Below are 19,249 nucleotides of genomic sequence, written 5' to 3'. Positions count from 1 at the left end.
AGGGACTGTGAAGTTGCATGAATATCCAAGATGAGTTATTTGACTAGTTATACGAGTTGTTCACAACTTTGGTGCCCAAAGGCTTATTTTGTTAGCCAATGAGCTCCCAAAGGCTTTATTTTCTAGGCCAATGAGCTCTAGGAGAGGGGCGCTCAACACCCCTTTCTTTATGCACATAAATTCGAGCCAAGGAATGCCACTCAAAGTCAATGGTTTGAAGTATAGGCATGTGAGCAAGGTCATATATGTGTACGGAGAGCTCTATCTGCAACAAGTTACTAGGGGACATGCCAAACCCATCTCCATTCACGATGAAGAGGAGGATCCCTTGCGTAGGGCCCACTGCATGCCATTGCTTTGCCAATTCTCGCCGATGCAATGGGCATGAATGGTTGTACTTTAAGAACATTCGGGAGGGAAATGTGCCGTTCCCTCTTATTCAATATAAATCCTAGGATCTATAACCTTAATGATGGCCACACGTGAGGGGTTTCACATTGAGGGCCGACGTCCGTGATGTGGCACTTCCGGCCGCTACATCTGAAGCCACCCAAATCGTAAGGGACCAAAAAAGGCAATGAGCAGCAGGTTTGCATGAAAATCGCCCGCCCTCAGCTGTAGCACACGCGACATTTTTGCAGTCTTGGCTTCTCTGCAGGCCACTGTGATTGGTAGGTGCTTTCCATGTTCGCTATAATGTGTTCAGGTTTTTGATTTTCTCAATCAAGTCTTTATACCCCAGGGCTGAATGTGGGTGCCTGTCCTTTGTATCACAATGTGATTGGACCACAACCCGGGGTTGTGTGTGTATGTGTGTGTTTTTTGTGGGGTTGGACGGTGCGGGCTGGGATGCCAATGAACCACACAGCATCCTACAGTGATCTCGTCTCCCAGCCTCCTATGACTACTTTGTACAGATGCCGTGTGTGTGCATATTTCCATAGTGATACTGCTGGATGGTCAGGCATGTGTCTAAGCCTTCTAGAATAGTCGGTACACATGCTATGGGTATGCATTACCTTGTTCATTTCCATCTCACCTAATCTTGATGGTGGTCAGGCATGTGTTTAAGGTTTCTAAGGCTACTTACATGCAAGCCGGATGGTCGGGCATGCAACTACATACACATGCTATGGTTGTCCGTATACCTCGTTCATGTCCATGCTCAGATTTCTGACCCAAGCTGTATGATCGGGCATGCGTGTAAACATGTGTGTAAATGGTTGTGCATATGACTTCATAAGCAAGCCTTGTAGCGAAGTTTCTGTGACCTTGATAGAAGTTTAAACATTAAGCCAAATGGACTGTTTTCATCTGCAGCTAATAGTTCTGTTTTGCTGAATGCTTCTTGTGATTTGTCTTTGAGCATCTGCAGCAAGGAGTTGTAAGGAGGTGCACAAGGAGTTGGATCTTAAAGCATTTGCTGCTATGGAGACTCTCTCTGTATACAGGAAGCTGCTCAAAACCATCAAGACACATGTTGCTAAAGATGCCTCCAAATCATTCTTCAGAGATTACATTGCTCAAGAGTTCAGGAAGAATGCGGGGCTCACCGACAAAGCAATCATATGTAAGAACTTGCAACTTGCTCAAGACTATGCGCTACTACTTTGTAGTGTGCACCATCATAAGGTATGCCCTCAATGTTCCTCAAGCTTATCTCATTGCATGTTTGTAAAAAGGACTGCATAAAATTTGTACAAAAGTTATTGTATTTACTAAAAGATATTTGTCTAATTATGTGGAACGTGGCCTTTTTATAGTTTGCTGCTACAAAGGCCTCACTAACTTCTGCGTCTTTCTGTAGGGTGGTACACCCCTTTCCTTGCCCTGTGCTCCCTTTGTGTCATCCTAGTCTTTGTAGTGTGGACTTTGCTCCAACATACTTAAGCCCTCACATGTATGAGCCTAAGTTCTATGCAGTCAACCCTTAGGGAACCTAGTCATGGCATGGCATAGTGGATCCATGTATCATTACTTTTGCATGGTGAGACAGTGATAACTCTCTAAAGGATTGCATGTTGGGATTGGGTTCTATGATATTTACGTAAAGGTAGTTGTATTGCTGCCCAGGTAAACTAAAGGAAGCTCTGGCTAGCTAGGGAAAAATGGTTCATCCAGTCAAACTGTTCTGTTCATGGCTGCTTGGATCGATAGATCCATCTACCTTCAGGCTTGTTTCAAATTTTGTGTGCCAGTACATTGATTACAAACTACTCATTGATTAGTGGTGTATAGGTTGGCCTGCAAGCTTTATCAAATTGGAGAAAACTATGCTTAATAATAAGACAAAGGAAGGTTCATGACAGATCACAGGAGGGTAGGAAAACAAGAATGCTAGTTTTATCTTATACACAAACTATTCAAGATTCATGGCTTGCTCTTAGGAGTTTATTGGAGATGCGGAACCGAACTTCTGGGGCATTAACGGGCTATAGGGCTTCATCTTTATGCTTGAATTGCTGACTGGAGTCCATACAGCACTACAGCATCATCATATCTGTATGGGCAGCTGGGATCAAAGTTGTAGTTGTTAGAATTTGTGCATCTCAGTGTTATGGGGTTGTGCCTATTTTATGGGCTTTTATGTATTTTTCCCTTGTGTAGTAATAAGTCTTGAGCTGGTCAGCCTGTTTCTAGAGGCAGTCAGCCAGGTCATTTCTCCACTATATAAGGCAGCTCCTCATCGTTCACTGTACCATCCAATCCTTTATAGAGTTCAACTCTCTTGCTGGCCATTGCCATTGTAAAGCTGTTTGCTATTATAAAAGGTGATCTTGTCCACAAGCTCTCTCTACTCTCTCTCTTGTTCAGTTTATGCTTCCGCCTGTGCATTTTCCAACATGGTATCACTGGCTTAGGTTCAGGCTGCTCCGTCACTCTGCATTCTGCTTGCCGTCTTCTTTTGTGATGTGCATTTGCTTCTATCGCTTCTCCAGGCTGCAGATCAGCATCAACAGTGCCTGTGTTACTGTGTACCCTGCTGCGTTTTCTGCTCCAGCCATCTTCTTGCTGTCGGTCAGCCTTTTAGGCTGCATTTTGTTCTACTGAGGCAGGTTGTGGAGTTGTGGCTGCGTTTTCTGCTCCGGCATCTATTGGTGGTGAGTTTCTTGCATGTGGTGTTGCCAGACAAGTGGCACTACATCCCCTTCTTCTTGCACAAGCCTTGCCCTTTTGGTAGGAGGTTCCCGGTGGTTCACGGACTGTTTTTGCTGCTGTCCAGCTCTCTCTCTCTCAAATTTGAGAGGGGGCTGATTGGTCCTGGTGCCTCGCTTCGTTGGAAAGCGCTTGAGAGGAGTCTTGGAGTGTTGAGATTTGTGTACTTTGTTGCTATGGATATGGCTTTCCCTTGTACGAACAAGGATGATAAGTTGAACTGACCCAACTATGCCCATTGGAAGCTAAATATGCGGATCTAGTTCATCCACAAGGGTTTGTGGGAGATTGTTTAGGACAGTGAGAAGAAGCCCTTCTGTTCGTTGCTTTCCTCCCGTTGGTGGCTGGCGGCTGCCCGTTGCTTTCCTCACGGTGGCTTGGCTGCCATCACCCGTGACCTGAGCCTATAAGGCTTGTGCTCTCCTCTCTCTCTCCCACTCTCACTCTTGGCCAGCTGCCCCACTCTAGAGCTTAAGGCTTAAGCAATAAGCGCTCTAGCCTCTCTCGAGTCTCTCTCTCTCCCAGTGCCCAGGGCCAGGCCCCCCTCCCTCACTCTCTCTCCCACTCCCTCTCCCACGGGCCACTCTCTCTCTCTCTCTCCCACTCCCTCACTCACTCTCTCTCTCTCTCTCTCTCTCTCTCTCTCTCTCTCTCGTCTCAACCCGCAAGCTTTCTCTAGGCTCTAGCCTCTCCCACTCCCACTCCCTCTCTCTCTCTCTCTCTCTCTCTCTCTCTCTCTCTCTCTCTCTCTCAACTTTCACCCTCTCTCATGGCATCTTCTTCACAAGCAACCTTCGGCTCTGCACGTCGTGGTGGTGCTAGAAGAACCGATGGTTGGTCATGGTGGGAAAAGGTTAATGCCAACCGCCTTGGAAGTGGAGGAGGTTCACGCCCGTGGTATGCATGAGTCCGGGCACGAGGTTCGATTTTGCACAGTGAAACGCATTGATGCTATGGTGAGGTCTATTGTCCACTTGTTGAGGCTTGTAGATGCTATGCAGTCATGCATCGGGAAGGTGTATGAGGCAATGGATAGACTGATAGAGAAGTTGCAAGAGTTAGAGCCCGATGAGGATAGATACGAGGAGATTCGTTCCTTATGTGTGACGAGATGGAACTCCTATGCCTCTCCTATGCATGCAGCTGCATATATGGTGGACCCTGAGTTTGAGGGTAATGGACAGGAGGGTGACAGAGAGGTCAGTGATGGTTGGAGGCGTATCTTGGATCGTCTAGTGCTAGATGGAGGCATTAGGCGCAAAATCAGAGACCAGCTTGCTGCATAGAGGTCCTTTCGTGGTGCTTTTGGTTGTGCGGATGCACAGGAGGATAGGTTGAAGGTTGGGGTTGCTTTGTGGTGGGAAGACTATGGTTCAGATGGGCTTGAGTTGCAACACTTGGCTGTCCGCATTCTCAACCAAGCTGTAAGCTCCTCTTGTTTGGAGCAGCTTTGGAGTTCTTATAGCCATATTGCATCAAAGAAGAGGAACCGCCTTGGTGTAGAAAAGGCCAATGATCTTGTCTTTGTAAGCGCAAACTTGCGAATGCTTTGCAAGGGTGCGAGTGCAAAGGCAGATCCCTTTACTTAGTGGGAGATGTGTTGGGTAGGAGGGAAGCTAGCCTGCACACACACGCACACACACACACACACACACACACAACCTCAAGCACAGAGAAACGTGAGTGCTTGAAAAGATGTACTCATCAATAATGATATGAAATGAAAGTACAAGTGAGTACTAAAAGGCCTAGGGCAAAGTGCCCAACACACATAAGTGTGTTCACACGGGGAAAAAACCTGTGTCCAGTCACAGGGAAAAAGTGCCCGTGAGTAAGCTGGGTTCACACCTGAACTAGCCGGGAGTGGACATGACCAACAACCCCCCCTCAAGTGAATGGTGTGAACGGGTAGCAACAGGGTGATAAAGCTGTGAATGCTGCCCTGCACTATGCTCCACAGTAAGATTGAACTGCAATGCCAATGGAAAAAGCAAGCACTATATGACGGGAAAAAGGAGAATCCCCAATGTCATAGTGCTAATGCTAGAGCACAGTAGTACATAAATGCATCACCAGAAATGCATGGCAAAGATCATGTGGACATCAACTACATCAAATCAAGAGGCATCGCATAATACCCCCTGAAGGCAAGTACCAAATGCCAAGCTGAACTGCATGTAATCCACATCAATGCTATGTAACTGCACCAGTAGCATAAGAAGAGGTAGCAGATATACGCATGTGTAAAGGCAACAGGATCCAGAAGTCATGCCTGTGAGACATGCAGTGTAAGCTGCAAAAGTGAAACTCATCAATGGAGGATCCGATGAGGAAAAATCAGCAATGGGAAAAGCTGAAAATGGGGAGAAAAAGTGGGGGCTCGAGGCGGGCATCAGCCAATGCTATGAGAGGATAGGTAAACTCTCAGCGATGCCATGATCAGTGGCATGTATGGCAAATGTAAAGATGAATAATATACATGTGACATGTCAAAACCATGAGAGCAAGCCAACACTGGCCAAGTGAGTAAAAGGCACTCCCAGTAAACATCACATGTGAGAAAGTGCCAATGTCAACACTGTAGAAACAATCCCGCTGCAAGGGAAAACAGCATAAAAGGCATCTCCAGTAGACATCACATAAGAGAAAGCGTCTAGTGTAGACCAGTATAAGGGTCAACAAGCATAAGTGACCATGAGGCATCACCAACTGCATGCGGGCAAGTAGAATCCCTCCCTGAAATGCATTTGCCAGACAATGCATACCATGGAGTACAGACTATAAAGCATAGTCATCAAAAGCAATGGCATTAGAAGACATCTTTGCAGGCAATGAAGATGTAAGTGTCAAGGTTGACACGTGTAGCCAAATTGGCCTGATCTGCACTTGTGGAAGAAGATGCTAGCTTCTTCTTTTTTTCACTCTCAATACGCTTCCTGCATTCCTCTATGGTGTGCCTTGTTTTCCTGCAATAGTTACATCGCTTTTTCTTTTCAGGCTTGTCCTTTGGCTTGGGAGGATTCGATGGGCTAGGTTTAGGCCCAGATCTATTCCCACAAAAAGGAGCAGCCATTGCTGACTCAACAAACATCATGTTGTTCCTGTTGGAACGAGTTTGCTCTTCATTGAGCAAGAGAGTCACAAGGTTGTCAAAAGTGACCGCATTAGGTGCATTGCCAGCCAACAACCGCAAAGTGGTGCCAAATGTCTGATAAGAGTCAGGCAAATTGCGCAAAACTGTCTGAACAAGATAGCCATCTGTCAAAACCTCATCAATGTTAATGAGCTGCTTTTGTAGGTTCTTCACATACGTAAGGTACTGATCGATAGAGTCACCTTCAAGCATGCGGTCAGTCTCAAGCTTGCCTGGAAGGTAAGCTACACGAGCCTCATTGCGACCTGAATACAATGCCGCCAAGGTATCCCAAGCACCCTTTGCAGTGGTGCAAGATCGAATGTGCGGAATGATATGCCTGCGGCACGAGAGAGCAATCAATGCATGAGCCTGAGCATCCCTAGCATCCCAAGTACGCTGTTGCTGCTGAGTAGGAGGAAGACGAGGAGGTGGACCTGCAAGAGGATGAGTGGGATTCACTCCACCTTCCGCTGGAGCATGTGCAAGAGGACGCTCCTCAGTGCCATCCACATACAACCATACATTTTTGGCAACCAAAACATGACGCATCATATAAGCCCACTTAGAGTAGTTGTCCCCATTGAGCTTGTCCTCTTGAGATAGCATTCCAAAGAGGTCATTATTACTGTTGGCCATGATAGGACAGCAAATTTGTCACAAGTCACCATGAGTATGCAATGTCCAGCAAAACCGTAAGAATGCGGGAGATAAACAGCAGGATAACCAATGGACTGAAAGGGAACTCCTTTACTAGGAGAAATACATATACATGTCCCAAATTTGCAAGTGTACTGCACGATGATGCAAATCTGTCAAAGTGTCCACAATGGCATACATATACTGCCAGCAGACCACAAATGTATACATGTGCCGTGAAAAACACAATCAGTTGACACTTGTAAGAGCTGCAAGTGCTCAAATCCTGGTAGATCAAATGTAAATTGGTCGAATGCTCCAAAAATGGGCTCAATGTAGAAAAGCCCTAATTTTTAGGCAACCAATTAGACCACATCTGAACCGGATCTGCACCTGTAAATCTGCTAATGCGTTTGTCACCTGTACACCAAGTGCTGCAATGCCCAAAAATTGGGGGAAATGTCCCAATGCCAACCAAATGTGTTCTTGTAATACCCAAAAATAGGGGGAAATGCTCCAATGCCAACCAAATGTGCCTGTAATACCCAAAAAATTTGGGGGAAATGCTCCAATACCCAAAATTGCCTGCAAATAGTGCCAATTTTTGCAAAATCGAGACAATTTTTGTAAAATCCCCAAATTTCTAGTGCAATTATGCACCAATCAATTCCAATGTGTGCCAATGTTGCAATTGCAGGCTCAATGGTGAAAAGCCCCAAATTTCAACAAGCAATTTGTGCAATTTCAAGTCAAAAATTTGCAATTTTGAGCTCAATGTTGAAAAGCCCCAAAAATAATGCTGTGTATTTAGCAATTTTTGAGTATTTGATTTTTTTTTTTGGCAAAAATACCCCAAATTGTGAGTAGCTACAATCGTGCAGGTAGATCTGAGGCAAGGGCATGCAGATCTGACAGATCTGAGGCAAGAGCGTGCAGATCTGAAGCGGCAGTACAGAGCGACGGTGGTGCAGGTACAGGTCGGTGGCTGATTTGAAGTGGATCAACACTGTACAGCGATGGCGGGCAGGCGGTGCTATTGCAGGCGGCGACTGGCAGATCTGAAGGCGGCGATAGCTGCGAGCGCAGATCTGTTGGGCGACACAGTTTTGAGTGACGGCGGCGGCAGTGCCGCACGCGGATCTGACAGGCAGCGGCGCACAGTGGACCTGAAGGCAGCTACGGCTCACGACGGTGACGGCGGCTGTGAGGGCGACGGCACGCAGATCGGCGGCGGCGGCGGCGGTGCACAGAGGGCGGTGCAGATTTGAGCGGCGGCGACAGCGCACACAGATGGCATATGATCGTGGGCACGCCTGTATGGAGCAGAGAGTACACGCAGATCTAGAGGTGTCTAAAGTGTGCAATAGGCTGCAGCAAGGGGGAAACCCTAACCCTAATGTTTGGAAGCAACAGGGTGTAACCCTAACCCTAACCCTAACGAGGCTCTGATACCAATGTTGGGTAGGAGGGAAGCTAGCCTGCACACACACACACACACACACACACACACACACACACACACACACACACACTTTTTTTTTTTTTTTGGTAAAACTAGTTGAAAATGCATTATATCATGAATGTACAAAAGGGTTAGGCATCAGGAGGATGTCTAAACCCTAGAACTCAAAAAACAGCAGTAAAAAAGTTCTATGCAAGAGCAGGGCAGTGCTCAAGAAAAGAGCCTATGCCCTATCTATTACACACACACACACACACACACACACACACACACACACACAACCTCAAGCACAGAGAAATGTGAGTGCTGGAAAAGATGTACTCAATAATGATATGAAATGAAAGTACAAGTGAGTACTAAAAGGCCTAGGGCAAAGTGCCCAACACACGTAAGTGTTCACACGGGGAAAAAACCTGTGTCTAGTCACAGGGAAAAAGTGCCCGTGAGTAAGCTGGGTTCACACCTGAACTAGCCGGGAGTGGACATGACCAACAAGATGGAGCAGGAGGAGGAAAATGAGCAGGTGGAGACACAACAGAGCCCAGAGGATGATGCCACTACCTTTCAGACTGGTCATGTAGGCAGCCATGACCATGACGCCAGTACTTCTGACGCTTTAGCCTCCGATTGAGCATTGCAGGCTCTATGATTTATCATTTAGCTATGTTTCATTGTTTTTACTTTTGAGTCTTGGCTCAGCACTTTATGTGCATTGTAGACACTAGTCTTTTGTTATTTGATAGTGATCATCATTCCATGCTTATATATTGGTTTGAACTTTGTCGGTGTACTTAAGTCTTATTAGCGCTTGTTCGGTGTTTGCGCCACGTATTGCACATTTAAAGTGATGCCTTGAATGTTCAAAGTGTAAAAACATAAATGTTATTTTATTTAGTGTGCTTTGTAGTCAATAAATTGCATATTCCATATGCCGTCCCCGTCCCCATTCCCTGCCTTTTGCCGTTCCCCGTCCCGGTCCCCGTTCCCGTTCCCGTTCCTTGTCCCATGTTACTATGAAGGTTATCCATGACCTGTTAACCGGCGATGGGTGCAGCTTTGTCCTCTGCTCAACTGGCTGCACTTATCCTCACCAAGCTTCCCCTGGAGTATGATGTGGTTTCTCGAGCCTTGAGGTGCCGGGTCACAACCACTCAGTTGGATTTTGATGATCTTAGCTCCCTACTCTTGGAGGAAGAGTCTGTTCTCGTCTCTCAGGGTAAGATGAAGATGTCTCTCAACAGTTCTGATCAGGCACTTTCTACCTTTTAGAAGAAAGGTCGGAGTCGCTGCTTCTCTTGTGGAAAGAGAGGACACTTGTCCAAGGATTGTTTGTCCAAGAAGAAGAACAAGACCAAGGGCAAGTCTTGATCTCAGAAAAAGGGCAAAGACACGACAAATGACAGTGATAAAGATTCTTCTAGTTACACATCTAGGGCTCCCAGGGCGCTTCCGGCTTGGGAGGACCAAGATTGTATACTTCTCTAGTATTCATGCTGTTCCTTCCATGTGCTTCCAGCCAGAGGAGGCTTGTGGGCGGGAGAGGGGGTTGATAGCAACTCCATTTACTTGTGCATGGGAACCGTGATTCGGAGTTCCAAGCATTAGACATCTAGCAAGACATGGTCATCTTTGGTGTAGCAAAGATTATGAATTGGATCTGTTTTGAGTTCATTGTTCGAGGTTTTTGGGACGTGATGTGTTTTCCATCCACAGTTGGGGATTATGAGCGCGGTGTGTCTAGCATCTCATCATCTTATTCTTGGAGTTCACTGCACACTTGTGTGGGAATTCAGAGCCAAGCAACGTTCCTTGCTGTTTGTGGTGGCATTTTTGTTTCGAGGACACAAGTTGGCGGGTGCTCTCTCCGAGGTGATTTTGGTATCTGTAGTACTGAAGGGTCCATGGTTTCATCTTCATCAACTTATCTTCTTCAGACTCTTGCACACTATGATTTGCAGAGGGGGTCTTAGAATTTGTGCATCTCAGTGTTATGGGGTTGTGCCTATTTTATGGGCTTTTATGTATTTTTCCCTTGTGTAGGAAGTCGTGAGCTGGTCGGCTTGTTTTTAGAGGTAGTCGGCCAGGTCATTTCTCCACTATATAAGGCAGCTCCTCATTGTTCACTTCACCATCCAATCCCTGCACATTGTTCAACTCTCTTGCTGGCTATTGCCATTGTTAAGTTGTTTGCTATTATAAAAGGTGATCTTGTCCACAAGCTCTCTCTACTCTCTCTCTTGTTCAGTTTATGCTTCTGCCTGTGCATTCTCCAACAGTAGTGCCACGAGGGGCTGGCTGAATTACTATGCAGCGTAACGGGGAATACTCAGCTTTGGTTAGATGTTAGAGAGTTGTGCTGATGGCTTAATAGTATGAACAGCTTTATTACTTAGAGGTTGTCTAGAGATTTTTTGTGAGACCAACATGCCATGTGTCCAATCAGCATGCTGCATGATCATGTCATGTTAACACGCCATTTCACTTTTGTTAAGGCATTAAGATGCATTTTTTTTTCTGTTAGTGGGTCACATGCATCTCTCCTATAAAGATAATGTCACATGCACCAATTAACTTGGTGGCATGTGGACATATTGGCAGTTTATGGGGCAGGTAGGACAGCCCAACAGGTGTTGACATGTCCAGGCAAGGTGCCAAGGTTTTGGGCCAGTTAATATTCTTTTAATTGGTCTTTTAACTGCCCCACCAGTCCTATTGCAGCCGAGCAGCTGACCACAGATCAGTAGTTGGCAGCCTTGATGAAACAGATAACAGCCGTGTTTATCCCTGGAGCAGCAAGTATGGAGGTGTACTTTAACGCAAATCAGTCAGGAATCAACTTCTTAGTTATCATTGTAAATATTCACGGTTATTTATGCAATAATACATTCAGTTGATCAGGTGAATCTCCTTGTCTTTCTATGGTATTCAGTTTGCGGCGTTAATTAGTGCATAATCAGCATGCTTCTTCCATTGGCATGTTACATTGGTATTGTCATGTGCATGCCTTAACCCGGATGCACATGGATGTGGATCTTAATTGCAGCCGCTGCTTCACCTCTCCTCTGTACGCCTCCAGCTTGCTGCCCAGGCTGTCTATGGTATACTCTGTAAGACGGCTCTTGTACCTCTTGATTGCAGGCTACCTGGTGTGAACCAGTAGAGGATGCAAAGGATGGATAGCATGACTTTGATAGTGCTATGTATACTATGCATGTATCTAATTTTATTTTGCTTGCAAAGTTGTCATAATCGATAGTTTCTTCCTGCGTCTAGGAATAGATAGACGCCAATCATGAAGCTTCGACAAGGGAATTTCGTTAGGCATTTGCTTCGATTGCAATCCGTGTGTGTCATAGCCAAGTGCTAGTGACAAGATTTGTGATTGCTTGTAGTTACTTATTTCTTGTATGATCATTGATCTTGCCTATTTTGAGCTACCAACAGTAACCTGTGATCACGTATTTGATTGAGCACATCTCTTGGATGTAGTACACAAGATCTTAGGGATGGTTTAATCAATTATCTTTTGATAGAGAGGTTCCGGTTTTAAGCTAGGGATTCAGTGTGGCTTCATGTGGGTAGTTATTTTATGAGTTTGACTCAAGAGGGAAGCATCTCTTGACTTTTGTCGAGAAGATTACATTGATGAGGTTTCTCTGTGACCATGAATAACTTATTGTTGTCAACATGGTGAGGATGGACCGTTGTATCATATTTTCCTTGAGGTGCACTAGGTTCACTGGTGATACTTTTGGGACTGTGCAGATTTGGGTTCTATAGAGTAGAGATCCCTTTATAGACCTAGATTCAGGTTTATCTCACGGAGGTGGATCGTTACTAGGTTTTAGTATCAAAGATGTTATATCCGAGGGAGACATGATATGCAGATGTGTGATATACACAACATTAATGGTATGACCTATACTTGATTTTCAGATACCTTTGCAAATGTTGGATGGCATTTGTTTTGGAGTTCTTGCATGCTGTAATGGTAGCGGGTTTTCCTTAGGGAGCATTTTGGATACACCTCTTTGCTTCATCTCAGATTTCGAGATGAGCGAGGCTATTACTTATTGCATATAAGATAGGGTTCTTGGATAGAACTTGATTATCCAATCTTCTGGATGGGGCTTGAGTTTCTTTTAGTGCGTAGATACAATGGTGGAGGTGGGTATTATGGTTGGTTTCTTGGGAGAGTTTAGTAACTTTCTATGGGATTTATAGTTTCTTTTGAGAAACGGTACTATCCCGGGTAAAGATAGCATTCCTTGAGATTATCCTCCTTAGTTTTGAACTCAGGTTCATAGGGTTTACATGTGGTAGCATAATCAAGATTTGGCTAGCCTTTTGTAGGTATGATTTGGGCTAGTGAGTTGCTAACAGACACAGTTTGACTTGGGGCATGATTGTTGTGGATGAGTGTTCTACAGCTTCATGATGTCTATTTGGGACATGATTGCCATGTATGAGTGTTCTATAATTATGGTAGCCCATAATCATGGGAGGAAGTGGTCTAACCTGAAAGTCAGTGTCCTTTAGGTGGGAGTTTGGTTGTGTCAAGGCAAGATTCGGAAGGAATTGATCACTCTTGACTTAATCTTATATCTAAAGGGGGTCTTGTATAGAGTCTATCCTGGTTTTTGGATGTCATGTGCACACACATGTACATGCTTATCTGAGAGGCTAACCCTAAGAAGGCAACAAGATAAAGAAGAAAAGATCAGAACAGAACCAGATTTTGGAGCATTTACGGTGGAGTATCTTGTGGAGGGACACAGGGAATATTCATGTCGGCTGTAGCATTTATGTGATTTATTTGTCCAGGAGCTGGCTGACTAGCAGTCGGCCAGTCCATGAGGTGTTCTCAAGCCTATATAAGGCTTATGTGCTAATTGTTTCATTCATTCAACTCCTTGTTGATTTGGGTCTAGACATAGACTAGGGTTAGGGTTTGTTTACCTTTTCCGGAAGGCAGCCTATGGCTGCAGGGAATTATGTACCTTTTTGTACCATATGAAATACTGAATTTCCAGCTATCCCTCTCTCTCTACTCTCCCTTCTGTTTGCGTTTTTGCATCAACATGTTCTAGATGGTGTTTAGGGTTGAAAGAAGCATCTCAAAGCTTCCAGATGTAACATTGGTATCAGAGCATCAGGATCAGTAAGGCTAAACCCTGATTCAGTCCATATGAAGGTGTACAAGTCCAAGGTAGAGGAAAGTGCACAGGTACGAAGCCCAAGGCAAGGAACACAAGACCGGGAAGAGCTCCCAGGAGATTGGCTGGTGGTGTTCCACAAAGCCCAAAGGGGATGGCAGTCTTGTGAGCCAGGAAAGGCTTTCGGGCAACGGTTCCAAGGGAGGATGATCCTCCAAGGGGTGGAGTGAGAGTGCCAGACTCATTTCTAGGAATAAAGACCAAGGTGGTGTTCAGAGACAGGGCAGGAACGGATTGGGGACTTGATGGAACAAATGCAGAGATCTTCTTCAGAGCTAGAGTGGATTTGGAGACCGGGCGAGGCATTCAGTGAAAAGGTTGCCAGAGTAGGAAGGATGACAGAGGGACTCCGGGAATAGAATGGGATGATGATAGTCATCCAAGAAGCAGATTGGAATCCCGTCATCAAGTTTAGCAGAGGGGGATGTCACGTGCACACACATGTACATGCTTATCTCAAAGGCTAACCCTAAGAAGGCAACAAGATAAAGAAGAAAAGATCAGAACAGAACCAGATTTTGGAGCATTTACGGTGGAGCATCTTGTGGATGGACACAAGGAATATTCATGTCTGCTGCAGCATTTATGTGATTTATTTGTCCAGGAGTTGGCCGACCAGCAATCGGCCAGTCCATGAGGTGTTCTCAAGCCTATATAAGGCTTATGTGCTCATTGTTTCATTCATTCAACTCCTTGTTGAGTTGGGTCTAAACATAGACTAGGGTTAGGGTTTGTTTACCTTTTCCAGAAGGCAGCCTACGGCTGCAGGGAATTATGTACCTTTTTGTACCATATGAAATATTGAATTTCCAGCTGTCCCTCTCTCTCTACTCTCCCTTTTGTCTGCGTTTTTGCATCAGCATGCACTAGATGGTGTTTAGGGCTGAAAGAAGCATCTCAGAGTTTCCGCATGTAACAGGTATGGGACGCTAAGATCCACTTCATGCAGGGTGTTTGGATACATCTGTATTCCGATTTAGTGGATTTTTGGACTGAGGGGAAGCGACAATTGGTTTGAGAAATCAATTATAGAGGAAGAACAAGATTGAGGATTGTTGATGATTAGAGAATGCTATGTAGTTGCATAGTATTTGAAACTATAATTGGGTCTATGTTTGGGTAAAGTGGTTATGCTTTGCTAGGTGTGAAGCTTCTTTGCTTTGTAGATGTGTTTGGGTAAAGTTGTTATTGATGCTAGGTAAAGCTTCTTTACTGAGATAGTTTTGGGAAACTTGGCACGCACGTATATATTTCGCAGAGATCCACATTTAGATGAGATTTCGTTGATATTGAGATACGAGGGTTCTCGGAAAAAATTAATTCTTCCCTTCAATTTGTATGGCGAAAGAGATGGAAGACTTGCAAGCTGAGTAGTGCATTGTAAGACGTATATACTATATGGGTTATATTTTGGTGGTATACTAGTTTGGCCTAGTTCTAGTAGAGAGTGTTAATGTTGGCAGATTTCACTTGCATCTTAATTACCTTGACACAATAGAGTGAGTTGGGACTTGAAGTTTCTAGATACTTCAGGCAATCAGAGTTCGATTGAAATAGGTTCCTACTCATGATGATCTTACAATAGTCCAAATTGTAGCATTTTCCAATTGGGTCCTCGGAAAGTCCATAATGAAGTTCATAGCAATACTTTCCCATGGCTGCTAGAGAATATGCAATGGTTGAAGCAAACCTGGAGTCTTTTTGTTCTAAATATTAATCACAAAGATTAATCCTTAGAGATTAAGCAATGGGAATGCTAATCCTTGCACACGTACTCACCAAGATAATCAAAACACTAACACAAAGCTAATGAAGATAATCAACATAATGAACATAATGAAGAAAACAAAGTAAGAGCAAGAGCAAGAGATTGATTCTACAAAAGCTCATTTAGAAGATTCACACAAGGTAGGCTACGATAGCAATGCTCACACTCTCACACTTACCTAAAAGAGGAGAGGTGAGCTTCTTATATAGATTTTCCAAAGGTCCTTCTATGATGTAATCGATGATGTCAAAAGGCTAGGCCTTTAACCCGTGTTACACCAAGTAACCATGTTTGATCCTTGACCTTTAAGACCTTTAATACTATCCTCTATACTAAGTCTTCCACTAAGGATAAAGCTACCACAAAGGATAATATGGATGTTAGATCACATGTTTCCAACACCCTTTCTTGATCAAACATCCATACCAGGCAGGGTGTGTTTGACTAAGAGTTGTCACAAAGAATTACACAAATTTTAATGTTTAAAAAGCATAGTCTATAGGAGCCATGTTGGCTTCTTCTTTTTCCATGTCCTTCTCTTTGTCCTTCTTTGACTCTTTCTTTGTTTCCTTCTTTGATTCTTTCTCCTCATCTTGCTTCTTTTTCTAGCAGTTCTTGATTTCATGACTTTTCTTCTTGCAGTAGTAGCATTTCCTTTCTATCTTTTCCTTCTTATTTTCTTTGGCAGCAAAAGCTTGGTCGTCTTTGATCAATGCTTTTCTACCTTCAATCCTAGTCTCTTGACAAGAACTAGAGCTGAGGTCACTGAGGTGAGGGGTGAAATTAGATTGGCTAGCTATGCTAAATTTCACACATGGTGTGTGAAAATGAAGCTGGCTCTAATTGATAGAGATCTTTGGGATATTGTGAATGGGACAACTAAGAAGCCTACCAGGGACAGTAGGGAAGATTGATTGACAAAATGGATCACTTCAGATGCGAAAGCTTTGTCCTTCATTATCTCATGAGTTGCAGATAATCAGATTCATCAAGTGGCATCGGCTAGTTCTTCCAATGAGGCATGGACCAGGTTAATAACAATTTTTGGTAATACCAATGCAATAGCCAAGCTCTTCCTTAGGAAGAAACTCTATAGGTTAGAAATTGACTGAAAGCACCAGTGTAGCAGCCCATGTAAATGAGATTAGGAGTCTCATTGATCAACAAAGTGGAGTGGGGGTTAAAATTGAGGAAGAAGCTGTCTTTGTCCTCTTGTCCAGTATGCCTTCAAATTATGACAATTGTGTGTTGGTGGTCCCATCAAACTTCTCACTCCTCTTTAAAAACATAAGAAGACTTGCCATCATTCCACACTTTACAAAAGCACACCAAGTGTGTACTTGAAGAGGATTAGAGCGACCCTTTATAAGATGAGGGCTGTTACAACGCTTCACCACAACCATAAAGATCCATATTGTAAGATAGAAACTCCGAAAACTCTTAGGGCCTTGGCATAGTGATAGTAGTGGGGCCTTGGATACACAATTTTTTGGGGAGGTTTTATCTGGTTTTTCTTTTTGATGTATTTTTTGCTGCTTGATTTATACTTTTTATATTTTTGATTAGATGACTCTGCTGAGCGTACTGATTTTGGCATTTACTCCGGTGCCTTGTCACCACATAGGAGTGTCCTTTATAAACTTAGGACCTTACAAAGAGTTCAGGATCCACCAAGTTAGTCTCACATAGGAGGGGAAGCCTTTGTATAATCTAGAGGTATTACAAGGGGATTTTTTTTTTGTTAATAAAAATAGTGACCAAAAACACCAATAGGCACATGCCATTTTTGTATTATCACATGGAAGTAGATGGATTGAAACCAAAAATAGTAAAGAGATTGCAGGTTTGACGTGCTTGCAGGGCATCGATCGGAGATGCCAACGGAGATCACCTGAGTTCTCAACTATCTCAGTCTTGCGCTTCCTTCATAGGGCTGCCTCTCCCGCTAGCTGCTCACATAGAGCTAGAGCTCTTGGCTGCCTGCTGCACACCGTTCAGAGCCACCTTCTCTACTGTCACAGTGCACCGCTCAGAGCCACCTGCTCTATTGTCAAGGCAGCGCGACACCCACTATACAGATCACATAATCTCCAATTCTCACTGAGCTTAATCAGCCACGAAGATGAAGTGGCCACCTTTCTTGGAAGGATTCCTAGTCACACAGAGGAATACAAAATGTTGAGCCTCGTGCATGAAACTGTTGGTTTCGCATTGGTTACTTTACACACTGTACGAATTATTCATCACATAGATGCTGCCACAAAGAGAGAAGTTTCGAAGGCCATAGAGGGGCTTTTACCCCACAAAGGATCAAACACTAGATCAAGGGCTATGGCGATTCCCAATACCCAATATAGCTCACAAAGAGTATAATGCAATGGATGCTACCCACAGATTTTTCGGCAACAGATTTAAAAACTGCACCACCAAACTCCATTGCCAGGAAGGTTGTGGTTGCCCTTCCTTCACACAGAGCTTGATGAACCACCACGAGCAGCTATTCAGGTTGCCTCTTTTACTTCTTATGCACCTTTCACAGTCACAGAGAAGGAATCTCTCACACAAAGCTATTGAAAACTTGCTTTCGCTCAACCTTACACAGATTGGAAGAGACTTTGTCACCATCCCGGACATTTCCCAGTATGCAAGGGGTCAGGTGGACTCTACGACGTCTAAATATTTGGAAAGTACAAGCTTTGGGGATGGGGGATTATCTAGTACAAAAGATCTAGCACTTGAAGCTTGGTCTAGGCGCTCGAGATGGTTTCTTGGACGTAGAAATGGGCGTTAGAGCTCAAGTGTCGAGTGGAAAGCATGTATGGTGAGCTCCCTAGGATTTGGGAGCGATCTAGTATTTAAACATGGTTCTACGTGGTGCTCACATACATTTCCAATAAGGTGGAATAGTTTTTGAGAGTGTATAGCAAGCTGGAGAATTCAAAGGAAAGAAAGGCCATTTGGTTGCATCTGATGTCTGTGCATGTCTTTTTGCCCTATACCCCCAACAATTCAAAAAAGAGGCCTTGATATGCTGTTTGATTGGACTTGTCTTGCAGGAGCTTCTTTTCTCTTATAACATAGCAGTAGACAGGAGTGAGGAGCAGAAAGAACGAATGCAAAACACTGCAGAAAGAGTTGGTCTTAGGCTCCCAAAGTTGGAGTACGAAGGCTTGGAACAAACCTTGTACACAAGATCTTGAGTAGGCCAAGGCATTGCCTCTGGTTGATGTGTTTGGAAAATTTTTTGTTTACTTGCATAAAGCTTAGGATCTTTTTGTAGCATTCACATCACTTCCATGCAAATCGTGAAGTTCACTAGGGTAGTCTTGATGATCACATGGACTGTGAATATGTTTGGTAAATAAGTATGCTTTGTCATGTTTTCGACTGGTTTCTAAGTGGCAACATAATGGATTTTTGATAATGATATATGTTCCAAACCTCACAATTACAGAGGCAAGTGAGGTATTGAAATATGCTTCAAGGCTCAAGCCAGTATGATCATGCTCGTTATTATGGCACGAGTTTCGAATTTTTGGCAACAATTGGGAGTTCTGGGCTTTCATTCATATCTAATAAGCATGATGAATGGTGCTCGCCTTGGTAGTGTATAGGACAATTTTTTTTGTAAGGATGCCATCTGTGTGTGTGGGGCGGCAAGTTTTTCATTGAAGAACAATTAGCTAGGAAACATGCAAGCAAGCGTTGTTTTTTAGAAGTTTTCATGCGCTGTTTTTTTTTTTTTTCAAAAGCTAGAATTAGCTTAGCCCAAGGGTGTATATAAAGGCCTTATGGCCATGCTTGTAAGGGGGATCCTTGGAAAGAATTGTAAAAGGAGAATCTAAGAAGCATGTTGAAATATTAACAAAGCTTAT

At 44.1% G+C, this 19,249-nt stretch overlaps 1 protein-coding gene across 1 annotated transcript; it reads left to right on the top strand.

Annotated features, from left to right (window-relative positions):
* The first annotated feature begins 515 nt into the window (after positions 1-515).
* LOC147630113 (complex 1 protein, LYR family protein) lies at positions 516-18,953 on the top strand. The gene is made up of 3 exons (XM_086811733.1): positions 516-671; positions 1,376-1,632; positions 18,431-18,953. Exons 2-3 carry the CDS (start codon positions 1,429-1,431, stop codon positions 18,572-18,574), a joined length of 348 nt encoding a protein of 115 aa, XP_086667859.1. The 5' UTR covers positions 516-671; positions 1,376-1,428; the 3' UTR covers positions 18,575-18,953.
* Positions 18,954-19,249: the final 296 nt, after the last annotated feature.

Source organism: Cibotium barometz, chromosome 17 (genome assembly GCF_041138505.1).
Source record: "Cibotium barometz isolate CiBa-2024 chromosome 17, ASM4113850v1, whole genome shotgun sequence".
Classification (NCBI taxonomy): Eukaryota; Viridiplantae; Streptophyta; class Polypodiopsida; order Cyatheales; family Cibotiaceae; genus Cibotium; species Cibotium barometz.
Note: the sequence above shows the minus strand (reverse complement) of the source record. Positions and strands in the feature narration are given on the sequence as shown.